Raw genomic sequence first — 13,595 nt, forward strand, 5'->3', positions numbered from 1 at the left:
GGAGCACTTTCAAAGTTTTATCTGGAAATCCAATCGGAAAAAGATCATTAGAGAAACCTAGGCGCTGATGGAAGGACAATATTAAAATGTATCTCGCAGAAATACAAAGTAGAAACTGGATCTAGTTGGCTAAGGACAGAAGTAATGGAGAGCTTTTGTGAACGTGACATTAAACCTCTGGGTACCATAGGCCATAGAGTTATTTAGGATATACATTAAAGAAATATTTTCTTTTGAATGTCTGATAAATTCACTGGTTCGTGTATATTAGTAGTTACTAATAGACGATATACTGTAGTTTGCATTGGCGTCTCTGGCATGTAAAATTGGGGGGGGGGGGCATCAAAGGAAATGATTATTCTGTTGTTAGTAAGGGGGCGCGGTGGCTCAGTGGTAGAGCGTTCACCTCCGGTGCTTGGGGTCCGTGGTTTGATCCCAGCTCGCGCCGTGTGGACTTTGTGGTGGACAAACACCGTGCTCGTGGGTTCTCCCGTTTCCTCCCACTTTCTTCATTCCACCATTTCACTCATTTCTCATTATCACCATCTCCTTTAGCCTAACCGGCATAACCGTGGGACGTTAAACTTAAAGATTTCATTTCATTTCATTTCTGTTGTTCGTAAATACATTAAATTAAAATATTGAATATTTCGTCCGCCAGAGACGCCCATAATAGTTTGTATATTCGCTGAAAGTTAACGAATTAAGCTGAAACGCATAAGTCAGTGTGATCATTTTATGATGAGGTAATATTATCGTAATTTGTTTCTAATTTTTATTTCTAGAATTACTGGACGCACTTTCAGAGTGGGTAGTGAAAAATGTGGATAAATGTAGACCTCAGGACTTGGTCTCTTTGTTGCTAACGTTGGGAAATGTGTATTATCATCCACCAAATTCAGATGAGCTGTTTAAGGTAATTTATTTCTGTTGTATGTCAGAGAATCGTTTATGTTTTGTAGCTGTGTAAAGTATGTACCCGTCACTATTCGTGCATTTCATCTAAGTTTTCTTCTTTTTAAACAAGCAAAGTGAAATGTCTCAATCGTTTTTATTTCGTTTGGTAATCAATCCGTTGTATTCGTCAGGTTAAGCTTATAGTTCAAAATATGACTTAAAACAGTATATGGCACTATTGGCATTACTTCATTGTCTTCACTTGTTCAAAATTTCGCATCTCCTAAAAGATATTGCAGATATTAGCACTAGTACTTCGGAAGAGTACGTATATAACTCGCATGGAATATTGGCGCACCCGAAGGACATGAGTATAAACATTCTTTATACAGTTACCTGGGAATAATTGTCAGCTATATTCGTAAAGGATCTATTGGTTCGTTAAAAAAAAAAAATCTTTGTTTTACGTCCCATGTTTATGCAGTGTAGATTAAAGGAGACAGTGAGTATGAGACTGAATGAATTGGTGGAATGAAGAAACAGGAAAACTCCGAGAAAACCCACGCACATGATGTTTGTTCACCACAAAACCCGGTTGGCGCGAGCTAGGCGAACCAGGGACTCCACGTACCAGAGGTGAATGCTCTGCTACCAACGCGGCCCCCCGTTTGTTTGTGTCAGATTGTTATTTCTTTGTAATCCGAAAAAAAAATGAAATGAAATCTTTGAGTTTAACGTCCCACGATTATGCCCGTTAGGCTAAGGAAAACAATAATTAAAGCAAGTGACTAACGATGGAATAATTGGTGGGAGGAAACGGGAGTACCCTGAGGAAACCCACGATGTTGTCCACCACAAGCTTACTTAATCGGGGATCGAACCAGGGTCCTCACCCACCAGAGGAAAGCGCTCTACTGATGAGCCACCGTCCCCCCTTTATGTAATCCGGATTGTAATTGTGTAACGTATCCGGTTTTGAAGAGCTTTGCATACATCCAGTATATATTTAATGAAGATGACAGACTGCTGTTGAAGTATGCATGGTATTTAGTGGAAGTAATTGCTGATAAACTCCTATCCATGCTGCAACATTTCTTTTTTACCTCCATCCAGTTATGCGGAAAGATAAACAAAAACGTGTCATATGATATTTAACTTTCTTGAGTTGAGTTGAGTTTAAGTTTAGCGTCCCTTTCAGCATATGAGACGTGGAATCGAAACCACATGAGCTCCCGCCGGGAATCGAACCCGGGTTTTCCACGCCAAAGGCGCGTACGCTAACTACTTATGCACGAAGGAGCTCTTTAACTTTCTTATTAGCATTTATTTTTTACATGTCGGTAAAATAATTTTTGTCGTTTTATTGATGGAATTTTAATATGATAGCTGATCCTATTCATGTGGCACTAGACTAGAAAATATATTCTAAGTCTTCAAGAATGGAATTATATGCTATCTTGCAGCTGTGATTGTAACTAGTTGTGTCAGATGAGTAAACTTATAAATTGACTGTTTAAACAGAATTTACAGAGTATTCCATGGTGCTTGTAAATTCTCGGGATTTTAAATTTTAGTAATAATAGTTAAAAACCCAAGGCTGCTGGTAAACCCAAATAGTGTTTAAAATCGGAGGCTACTGATTGCTGAAATGAGCAAATAGTCTTAAAACCAAAAAAACCCAAGACTGCTGACTGTTGGGTAAACCAAATGGTGCTACAAACTTCAAAGTTAGTGATTGCTGGAAAAACCAAATAATGTTATCAAACTTAAAGCTACTGCTGTTGGAAAAGGCAAATGGTGTTATAAAGCCAAGGCTGCTTTATAACACCAAATAGTGTTAACAGTATGTACTTCCAGAGTTGTGAAAACAGTAGTGAGAAAAGGAGTATGATTCCGATTGATAAAACCAGCAACAATGGTAATGGGGTTAGCGATGCGTTGACATTCCCCCAAATCTCCGACTGGTCAGCTGAGGGGTTTCGATGCTTCCCGCCGGGCAGTTTAGTTTATTTTTGTATCTCCGAAGCTAGTTTTTGTATCGATGCAAGAAAAAACGTTGAAAATCATTCGGACAGAAATGATTGCCGGGCGATTTCTGAGTAAGATAATTTTCAAGCAAAAAGTAGAAAATCATTTTCAGTAGAATGGGAAGATATCCCATCATCATGAATAAAGATCCATGCAACCATATTTCCTGACCCAATGGATTTTATGAATATTATTTCCATCGTTTGATGTTGAATCAGTGTTGATATACGTAACAGTTTCATTAATATGTTTTCTTAAATCAAAGAAATGATAAAAATGAAAGACCCTCAGGAGGCAGCAACTTTTAAACAAAGCCCCATGGATCTTTGTACGTAGTATCTTTTTACTCTTTCATATTTATCTTTTACGGGTATGCGTTGTTTTAAATCCACTCGGTATTTACTATAAAAGTATATATGTGTGCACTCGCTCCAGAAAAGAAATATAAAGTTAGGCTAGGATTTAAAAGTATTTTGCTTTTCTGCTGACTGAAATGTTTGTCCTTGTTCTTGAGAAAACCTCGTCTACATTCTCGCTATGAAAATTTCCTGAAAGAGTAGTTTATGTTTGTCAGGCATTTTAAACTCAATAAATAAATAAACATGTGGAAGGGCAAATATGAAAATTTCAGTTATCACATCAATTGAAGCACAGGCGCTACTTTCCGGCGGAATTCAATGGGCACTTGGTGATTAATTATCTCATGGCCTAAGGTGAGTTATCGCAGTTCAGCTGTTCGTTGTGCTTCTGTTGCAATTTTTTGATTACTTTAATTTTATTCATATGTTAGCTGAAATACTCATTCTGCGCACGAAAAAAGTAGATTATGAAAAATATTTGAACTCCTTTCTACCCTTCTTATCCACTATGCTAATGAGGTTAAATTAGAACTTAAACAGCATCGAGAATACCACTATTCATCTCGGCGATCCCGAAAACTATGGAGTCGACCCTAATATCGGGCGTTTTCAATTATTTTCACAATGTCGCCCCTGCCTCTCCCAGATTGTAAGTGATACGTGCATTAAATTTGGTGGTTGAAATGCTCTAGGCCTTCAGGAGTTGTACTGGAACATACATACATTTTTAAGGATTTTGATTTACCAAAATTCCTTTATATATTTTCCCTGTCCGAGAGACAAGAAAATCTGAAGAATTATGTGATGAATCACCGGCAGATTTGGTCATAATATCGAGGGCCAATAGATAGGAATTGAGTTCGTTGAAGAAGATGATACTCAAACCGGAAGTGATAGAAATCACTTCCGTTTCTTACGCTGATTACTATAAAACAACAACAATATGTGATAGTGAGAAGCGGTTTTTTGCAATAAATTTATGGTTCTAAGAATATATATCATCATCTCTCGTAACCCACTATACAAACTGAAAGTGGCAGAAACCAACCACTTCCAGTTTTAACGTTGATCGCCACAGAATAAAAGCCGTAATAGATAGCGAGAAGCCATTTTCTGCAATCAAATACGTTCAATATATACCATCTCCATTTAAATCTCTTTATTAAAACCGGAAGTGACAGAAATCAAGCCTCCCTCTTTTAAGGGCGATCGTTGTGGAGTAAAAACTGTAATAGATATGGAGAACTGGTTTCCGGCAATCAGTTAAGCGTGCCAAGAATATATTCCCTCTTCACTCTAATTTCTCTACTAAAATGAAACGTGGTAGAAATTCTACTTCAGTATTAATCGAGAAAATATCATACACTATACAAGTCAAACTTCTCACGTGGTCTTCACGTAACACTGCTACTTGCTATGTATTAGAAGATACCAAGGAAATTCGGTAGAACATTTGCCCTATAAAGAAAAAAAACAATATCACGAACTAAGACCTTTTTGTCAAATCAGATACAGCCCCCATAAGTACCAACAATTTATCTGTAGCGCTCGAGTAAACTATGGATTCCACGATGGTAGAACTCAGTGGAACGTGAAAGTCATCTAATGGATGAGTCTTTTCATAGAAAGTTGGAAGTGTCGTACGTTCATATGGTTGTCTAAAGGATAGAGAAAAGTAATTCGACTGTGCAATGTTCGGGATGCCAACCGAGTCAGATAATAGTATGAGGAATAACCTTAGCAATATGAGGCTTTGCGTTATTTTGCTGCGCAATGATCTGTTTGGCCGAGTAGCACCAGTGTGTGATGCAAGAGACCGTAAGCAGAACATCAAACATTCGTTCCAAGCATGAGCGTAACCTTCAGTTAATATAGTTTGGGAATCAGTTTACGTGCTGTTAACCAATGATGGCGTTGTGAAATATGAACAAACCACTTTATACATAAGCACTGTTTGGAAATGGAACTTCCGCTGATAAAACACAAGGAATTTTGTTCTATTCTTTTGAATCTACAGTCGAACTCCATCGTGGTTAAACGGTTTGCGTACGCCCCTTTGGCGTGGGAGACCCATGTTCGGATTCCACGTTAAGCTGTAGGTCCGCGTCTCGTTAAACTGTAGCCTCGCTGCTAAAAAGGACCGTAAACTCAAAATCACATCATCAGATCTATTTGGGACCCATCGTCCCACTTTATAACTTTTCCCAAGCTAGTGGAGATGTTGGCGAGTATTATCTGAACCGTCGCTTAAGTGGTGCGTCTTGGTGGAACTGATCACCGTTCTTAAATTTGTTAAACCCCCGTTGTACGCTCTGCTTATTCACCATAAAATGCCTGGTTTATTTTTCATTCCAGTTCAAAAACGTAAAGCATATATGCTCTAATAACGCTGTTTGGACATTCCATGTTCATCCTGCTCCAGGGTTGGCTGGCTTAAACCAAGGTGGTTTAAACCATGGTTTAAACCAAAAAACAAAAAAATGTTCGTAAAAGTATAAGTGTTTGTAAAATCTTGATGAACACACATTTGTGGGTTATCACGTTTCACTCCCGTATATTATTCGTATTATATTCAGACCTAAATTCCCCATTCATTACTCAAAAAGATTATACTACAAAAGCAACTTTTTTTTACAAGTTTATAAATGTTTATTTTGTGATTTTTTTGTAGTTGTTATTATTGTTATGTAATTGCAATCGAAGAAAAATTCTAAATATTGTTTCGTTTCAATGTTTACTATTGATAAAATACATCGAAAATGCCGTACTTTTTGTGTGGGGGGGGAGGGTCATACAGACCCCACGAGAGGCATTTAGTGAAATAAGTATCTTTGGTATCTATTTATGTATAAATGAGTCTGAGCCAAAGTGGACTCAAATAATTCGTATCTTTATTCACTTTTCTTATTGATATGCAGATTAAGTCGGTGTATTTCTTTAATTTGGACGAATAAAAGTCGTTGTTAACTAACTTGAACTAGATTAGTTCTTCTGTACTCCGTCGTACTTTGAAATTGTTCATATCTAATTAATTCTGTGTAATGGTTTCACTTGTGCAACTGTTTATCTTTTTGTCCTTCTGAAATGACTTGACAGTTATATTAAGAAGCATGTAAAGATCAGTACAACGTATTTTTTTTATCAGGATTCCTTCGTGAGTGAGTCGGCAGACGTATCGCATTTGTGGCCAATTAGTCCTGGTTCCGAGTTCAAATGGAGGACAATTTCTCTCGGATGTAACTCGAGAAGCGGTTTTTATTCCGCTTTAAGCTTATGTGACCCCTTCCAGCATAACCCGGTTGTTGCATAATAACATCAAGACGAAACAAACTTATTTCTGTCCATATATGATATGAATATATAGAGCAAATCATTTAAACCATAAAAACCTGGTTTAAACCAAAAAAACCTGGTTTAAACAAAAAAAAAACGGTTTTTTGTTTTTTTTTTTAATAAAAACCATGGTTTTTGCTAACCCTGTCCTGCTCTCACTGACATTTTCGTTTAACTGGAGCGACTAACTAGCTGGTTACAAAAGGAAATATCCACTACTACTTTTTGTTTCATTCATGTTATTGAAACGGGGAAAATTACACAGATAATTTTTTAGTGCCTTAAATATATTTCGTATGTAAAGTACTATACAGATTGTAAAGGTATTTAACTTTTATTTAGGTGTTGTTATCTCGTCTGACTGCGGGAGAAGTTCCAAGCCCATCCGCGTGGCTAGATGTCGTCTGGGCATTAGTTGTGCTTGAGAGACAAACAGCAGATCATGTGGCTTCAGTTCTTTCACCCAAATTTCTCGAGAATGTGATGCTTCTTGAAGGTGAGCAACTCTTTGTTTAGTAAGTACTCTATCATCTATGTAAAAGGAAACTATTTAATTTAATCTATGGAGTACAGAATCATATTTCATCAGCTTGAGTGGTGATGGTACACTCACAAAAACTGTGGAAACTACGATCCTTCTTTGATGAAATTTCTTTGCGGAAATGTCAGCCAAATTATCCAGTATGTAATCCAGACACCTGAAAGAAACTAATTTCATATATTTATTTTCACCCCAAAATAAAAATCTAAATTCGTCTCCGAATTTTTAAATGAAAAATGACAAAAGTAAAATGTTCAGTTAATGTCGGCGGTTATTTTGTGTAGGCTAAAAAGAGACTGAAGAAGTTGTAATACAGGCAGGGTGGCCACTCACCTGGAAAATCTGGAAAACCGGGAAAAGTCAGGAAATTTTTTAATTCTGGAAAAGTCAGGGAATTTTGATGACAAACATGGATTTTTTACTCGGGAGAAAATTTACGTTCTGCTGTATTCCTAGCCATTTAGCCGGTTTATTTATATACAAAATAGCTTTGGTCGCTGGGGGCTTCGCCCCCAGATTTCTCCTTCCTTCCAGGTTTCGTTTATCTAGCTCTGCTGGTTTGGGCTGCGCATACTTTCTTCATATTCTTTTGTCATTTAGTGCTGCCCTGAATTGAGCTGGAGCGAAATCGGGACCATTTTGTAATTAACACACTTGTTTAGTTCGATGGCTGCTTGATTTCCAGAATTCGCTCGGGGCTGCGCCCCTGCATCCCGTTTTGGTGGTCACGTGATTAATATAAAGGCTGAACGATAGTTGAGTATTTCTGCCGGAAGAGTTCCGAATGTGTGGAATTTTGGTTAATGCGTGTATTTCTATGTGGAATCAAAAACTATGTGGATTCCACATGCATTTGTATTCAGTGGCGGCAGTACTTTTTGCGCCACACGATTAATTGGCCATGCTTTTTTACAGATATTTGACCTTTTGACCACCAATTTGAAGTAATGGCATTCCCCTCCCCCTAGTTTTTACACCCAATTCCGCTACTGCATGTACTATTGTTCTAAAAAAATCAGCTTCAAACAAATATTTCTGATTTCTTAAAAGCACATTTTAATAGTGCTCATTTACTTCAGTTCCGTTGTTTTGTTACACAATATTTCCCATCTATGTCGACCTGTTCCCCGGTTGCATAACCACCGCACGCCACTGCTGGCACGACAAAACCTTTGGGACCCGGGCCTACCTAAAGTTGTTAATTCCGGCTTTCTAGACCGAAGTCCGCTACTTCTTAATACAGGTAGCTCCATAATTGTCCTCTCCATTCATTTGTGACGTCAAAGAACGATAGCATAACCTTGTACTGCAATATGACAGAGGTTGCTAATAAGCACACCTGGTGAAGGTATTGTATATTTGTTGTTAAGTCCGGAGAAATATTTGATTGCAAATTAACGAATAATAAGTAGATAATGAGTAGAACAGTTTCTTGATTTGAATTTTGCAATTTTAAACCGATTTTATGTAAATTCTGTAATGGTGTTTTTCCAAGAAAATAAATTTAAGAATTATTGACTACTGATTTTTTAAACATATATTTGTTTAAAAAAAGAAATAAATTTCAGTCAAGGGAGTTGAGGATTGTCGCAGGGTGCGGGCTCCACCTCCATTGGCCATTTCCTAGCTATGGGCCTGGATCAAAATACCATGTTTTCGAGTAATTCTTTTTCTTAACACATGGACTTCTTTGCCGTATAACTCACATGATTTGTGTTTAATAATGGTTTACGGGTTTATACCAATTTTAGATCTCTCTAGAAATTTTCTGGAAAACCGGGAAAATTTCTGGAAAAGTCAGGGAATTTTGAAATTCCAAATGAGTGGCCACCCTGACAGGGTTACCATAAATGATTCATTCGTTGTGAAAAGGCTACATTTTCAAGAATATTACACATACATACATGAAAGATATATGAAAAGAACCAAAAACTCACCAAGTTTGAATTGTGTAGAGTTTGGCACATCCAGTTTGTGATTAGTTAAACGATGAACTTCCGCATCGCCTGGATTCGGTGTATTGGTGAGTATGACCTAGCTTTGTTTCCCTGGCCCCCGAGATCTCCTGATTTAACGCCCTGCTACTTCTTCCTGTGGGGGTACGTTAAGGACCTTCTTTACGTAGCCTCACTACCGCAATCCTTAGTCGAGCTCAAAGAACGCATTAGTGCTACAGTGCAGAGAATTGACAGGACTATGCTACAAAATGTATGGAATGAGCTCGAGTGTCGTCTGGATGTGTGTCGTGCCACCAAAGCGGCACATATTGAACATTTGTAAAGGGTATATAAATTTGATGAGTTTGTGGTTCCTTTCATATCTTTCATGTGTGTGCGTGTAAAACTTTTGAAAATATAGCCTTTTCAAAATGAATGAATCATTTATGCTAGCCCTGTACATAACCTAAAGAAAGTTTTTAAAATAAAGGTCCTACGCTTCAAAATGAGAAATAAACCGAAGTTGGTAGGCATTGACTTCTTTTCTTTATTTTCACGTAGTAGCATTGTTAGTATGAAACCATATCGTCTCTGCATACTTTTTTGTTTGTTTGTTTGTTTGAGGTAAATTCTTTGCCAAGTCCCTATTCTAAAAGTAATCTTTCATGTTATTCCTGACAGGTACGCAGTATCAACAATAAAACACATGATATTTAAAAACATATTCAATTAGGTATAAAACGAAGTATAAACCATTATTCATATTAATTAGTAAGTTCTAGGGCCTCGTAAATGGAAGTCAGCATATTAACCAAAGAAGTCTCATTTAGAAAATATTTAAGAGCAAATGTGTTAATTAAAATATTCATATACAGCATAGTGTAGCATATTTGATCAAGTATCTACCGTAGTAAGTTACCTGTAATTAGGTTAAGGAATAAAGCATTAAAACAAAATCTTGATCGTATCACTGGTAACGCTATTGCGGCTGTAAGATTCATGAACAAGGGGTAAGATAAGTAAAAACAGAGCTTCCACTTCTATAGCTGTACAAAATGAAAATAGACTACTCAGTTTAATGGCGTCTTTTATATATTACAATGCCTGTGACTAATGTAGAATTTACTGCAATTGCAAAGCAAATGCAAAAGCAAACTTGGTTTTGCGTAAGTAAATATGTTTGTTCACGTTGAATTTCAATAATTTTAAAATTACTTGATTTTCCATTAATTCATTAGCAATTTGCATAATAAAGTTTGCTCATGGATATCTCTGCTAGTAGATAAAGTATTATACTAATTTATTTTTCTAGTGTTCGATTCCCGGCAGAGCTCATGTGGTTCAGATTTCACGTTAATCAGTAGATTCACGTCTTATATAGCCTCGCTGCTGAACGGGACGTTAAACTCAAAATCAAGTTAATTAATTTTTCTAGCAATTCTACGAAGTGTGTTGAAAAAGTATCGAACCTTGGTTGGCAAACATACATTAATTGATTTGGAAATTTGTAACACTAATCCCCTTCAAAGTAGTCTATTTGATAATGCCCACACTTCTCCCAGCGCTCCCGTCATTGTTGGAAACACTTCTGGAACGCAGTTTTTGGAATGGTGAGCAACCGTGCCTTCGCATTCCGCATACTGTCTTCTCTTGACTTAAATCGGGTTTCTTTTAATGGCATTTTCTGCTTGGGAAATAACCAAAAGTCACATGGAGCCACGTCGGGTGAGTAGACGGAAGCCTGACGACACATAGGATTGTTGTATTTTGGAATGAAAGCCTGAATCAAATTTCGCGGACACTCTCTTCACTCCCAAATTCCCGTTCAAAATTGAATGTACCGATCCGATTGAATGGTTTCCGCAAGCTTTTGATGCAATATCGCTGCTCAGGTTTTTCTGTCATTTTCCAAAACACTGAAATACGACGACCGCCCACTACACGTCTTTACTCGTTGGCCGACTGCCAGCGACTGACGCTTTCTGCGAGCGGGAAAAAATTCATGACTACATCTACACTGAAGAAAGTCTCCCGCGCTTGATTGGTTTATGTGAGAAAAAAAAATGATTCGATACTTTTTGAACACACCTCGTATATGCAGTATTTGTATTCCTATATGACTTTTTAATATAAATTTAACAACACAATGTAATCAACATACGAACTTGTTTTGAATGGTGGTTTGTCTATACAGCACTAGCAAAAACGGTTTCTCTAAAAAAAAAAAAAAATTAATCCCTCTATATTGTTAATTTTATTTGTATTTGTTATAATAAACCATAGTATATGAACATACATTTTTTTCACTATGCTTCCCGAAAGATGACAGTTAACTTACTATTGAATATTACCCATAAATAATTAATTTGCCCTCCTTTCCAAAATATTACCATCCATCTTCCACTCTAAACAGAAGAAATCGACTTTTCTCACGCCGGTACCATAACGTTTACTTTATTTTCTTCTATTTGTACTGTAATGTTTCTACATGTTAGAGATACCAAGGTTAACGGTTGAGTTTAGAAAAGAAGCACACGGGTTTGAATCTATCAATGCAATCCGAAATATTAACATTTCTGCGTATATTCCGTCTTCATATCGCCCCTCGACGTTCTTGAAACAATAAAGGGTACAGCCGTACCATCGTACCCCTGTGGACCCACCAGTGCTCAATTGGTAAGAGCACTGTTTCTTAAATGAGAGATACGGGTTTGAGATTTTTGTCAGTCTGTGGTAAGATTTTGTCAAGTCTGTCGGTACGAAAGCTGGATTATCTAAGTGATGGTAACAACTTCTATAACAATACGATGTAATCTTACAATATGATGTAAAACTTCCAAACAATTGTACAAGATTTAAGAATGTCTTTAATTTATAGATATATTGTTATACATTTTTAAATTTTTAAAATAACAATGATTCTTAAAGAAACTGTTATAATGAAAATCTAAAATGAAACAGTAAATATCTATTCTTCGGTACTTTGTTTCCATTATGTTCGACGGGTAGTACTAAATCTTCTGCTTTCAAAGGCTCCAACCTGTCATGTTATGTCACTGTCTTGACGTACGGTACAGCATTCATGCCGTAATTTTTCGTATAAACTTATGGACTGTGAGCTGTCTCTCCATACTCCTTCCTCGGTTGCTACATAAATTGATGCACCAATGATGTATGTTTTTACTCCTAACCTCCCTTCTTCGCAATTACAGAAGAAAGACTTCTTCTAGCTCTTTACTAGTGGGTAACGTTCCCATTATAGCCGACACGTTCCCACGCTATGCTTATGCGTTGAATCAGGAAACTTTTTGCTCGATTATCTCCTGATTTAATCGATAGACGGTGGCCGATTTCTTTTATAAATTTGAGGCCTTCTTCTTCCCAAGAGCCGCTAGACTCAATTGCTATTGCGACAAAGCAATAGTTATCGAGTAGACTGCTATATTTATTCCTTTTTTCTTTCGCTCTTCGAGCAGCTACGAGTCCAGCTTGTACTGAGGCATATTGTAGGTTGGAGGGGGCATAGGTGTCTGAACATGTGAAGTCCCAAATCAATGCCTTTCCTTTCTTCCAAGGTACTAATGTCATACCATCGGGTCTTTTTCCGTCAGATCGGCTGCATCCAATCGGTTCCCTCACTGCTGGGACTCCTGCTGATATTAATGCTCTTATTTATTTTTCAGTTTTCCAGTTAATTCATAGAATACTCTGAAAACTTGTATTTTTTAACAGAATGTTTCTCCTTTGTTCTTTCTTACAGAATCTTTGAACAGTGCACCAAATGTGGCTATGAAATTGAAGTTACTGAATGTGAACGGTGCTGCGGAATATATTAAAGGATACAAAGGTAGATACCCTTATCGTTACACATAATAACTTTTCAAATGAATGAATGTAGCTTTAAACGGATTTCCATATTTGATTTAAAAAAAAAAAAAAAAAAAAAGAACGTTGTAGATCAGATTAATGTATTGCATGACTATGTTCGTATGTACAATATTAAAGTTGAATTTAAAGTAACGGATTTCAAAATAGCGCAGAAGATTAATATATCATACTTTCTAAGGAGTTTAGTTTACTAAAATCTTCTTTATATACGAGTATTATTTTGCCTCTCCGTGTCCGTTCAGAAGATACAGAATCTCAAGAATTACTTGTAAATCACCATCAGTTTTAGCAGGGTGTAGAGGGCCAAAAGTTAGAATCGTGTTCGTCGATATCCCACCGGAAGTGGTAGAGGTCAACGATTTCCGGTTTTGATGTTGATTACTATAGAATAAGAACGATAATATAGGGTGGTCCGGAAGTGGGCGTACCCCTTCGAAGACAAAGTTAGTGGACATTCTTACCTGGATGCTTAATGAGTGGTTAGTGCCTCAACTGAAAAAAATGATATCAAAGACACTGTTGTGATATAGCAGGATGGAGCATCAGCGCACTTCGCGATTCACGTGCGCAATTACCTGAATCAGACGTTTCCTAACCGCTGGATTGGACGAG

The 13,595-nt window shown here is 37.1% G+C and overlaps 1 protein-coding gene across 4 annotated transcripts in view; it reads left to right on the forward strand.

Moving 5' to 3' along the window:
• LOC145678814 (FAST kinase domain-containing protein 4) overlaps positions 1–13,595 on the forward strand; it is a 74,256-nt gene that overhangs the window by 30,346 nt on the left and 30,315 nt on the right. For all 4 annotated transcript variants that reach the window (XM_081749346.1, XM_081749349.1, XM_081749348.1 and 1 more), the window contains 3 exons: positions 786–916; positions 6,960–7,113; positions 12,856–12,942. In XM_081749346.1, the coding sequence (XP_081605472.1) occupies positions 786–916; positions 6,960–7,113; positions 12,856–12,942 (372 nt within the window). The remainder of the gene's footprint in view (positions 1–785; positions 917–6,959; positions 7,114–12,855; positions 12,943–13,595) is intronic.

Source organism: Thermobia domestica, chromosome 2, assembly GCF_964235325.1.
Source record: "Thermobia domestica chromosome 2, izTheDome1.hap1.1, whole genome shotgun sequence".
NCBI lineage: Eukaryota > Metazoa > Arthropoda > Insecta > Zygentoma > Lepismatidae > Thermobia > Thermobia domestica.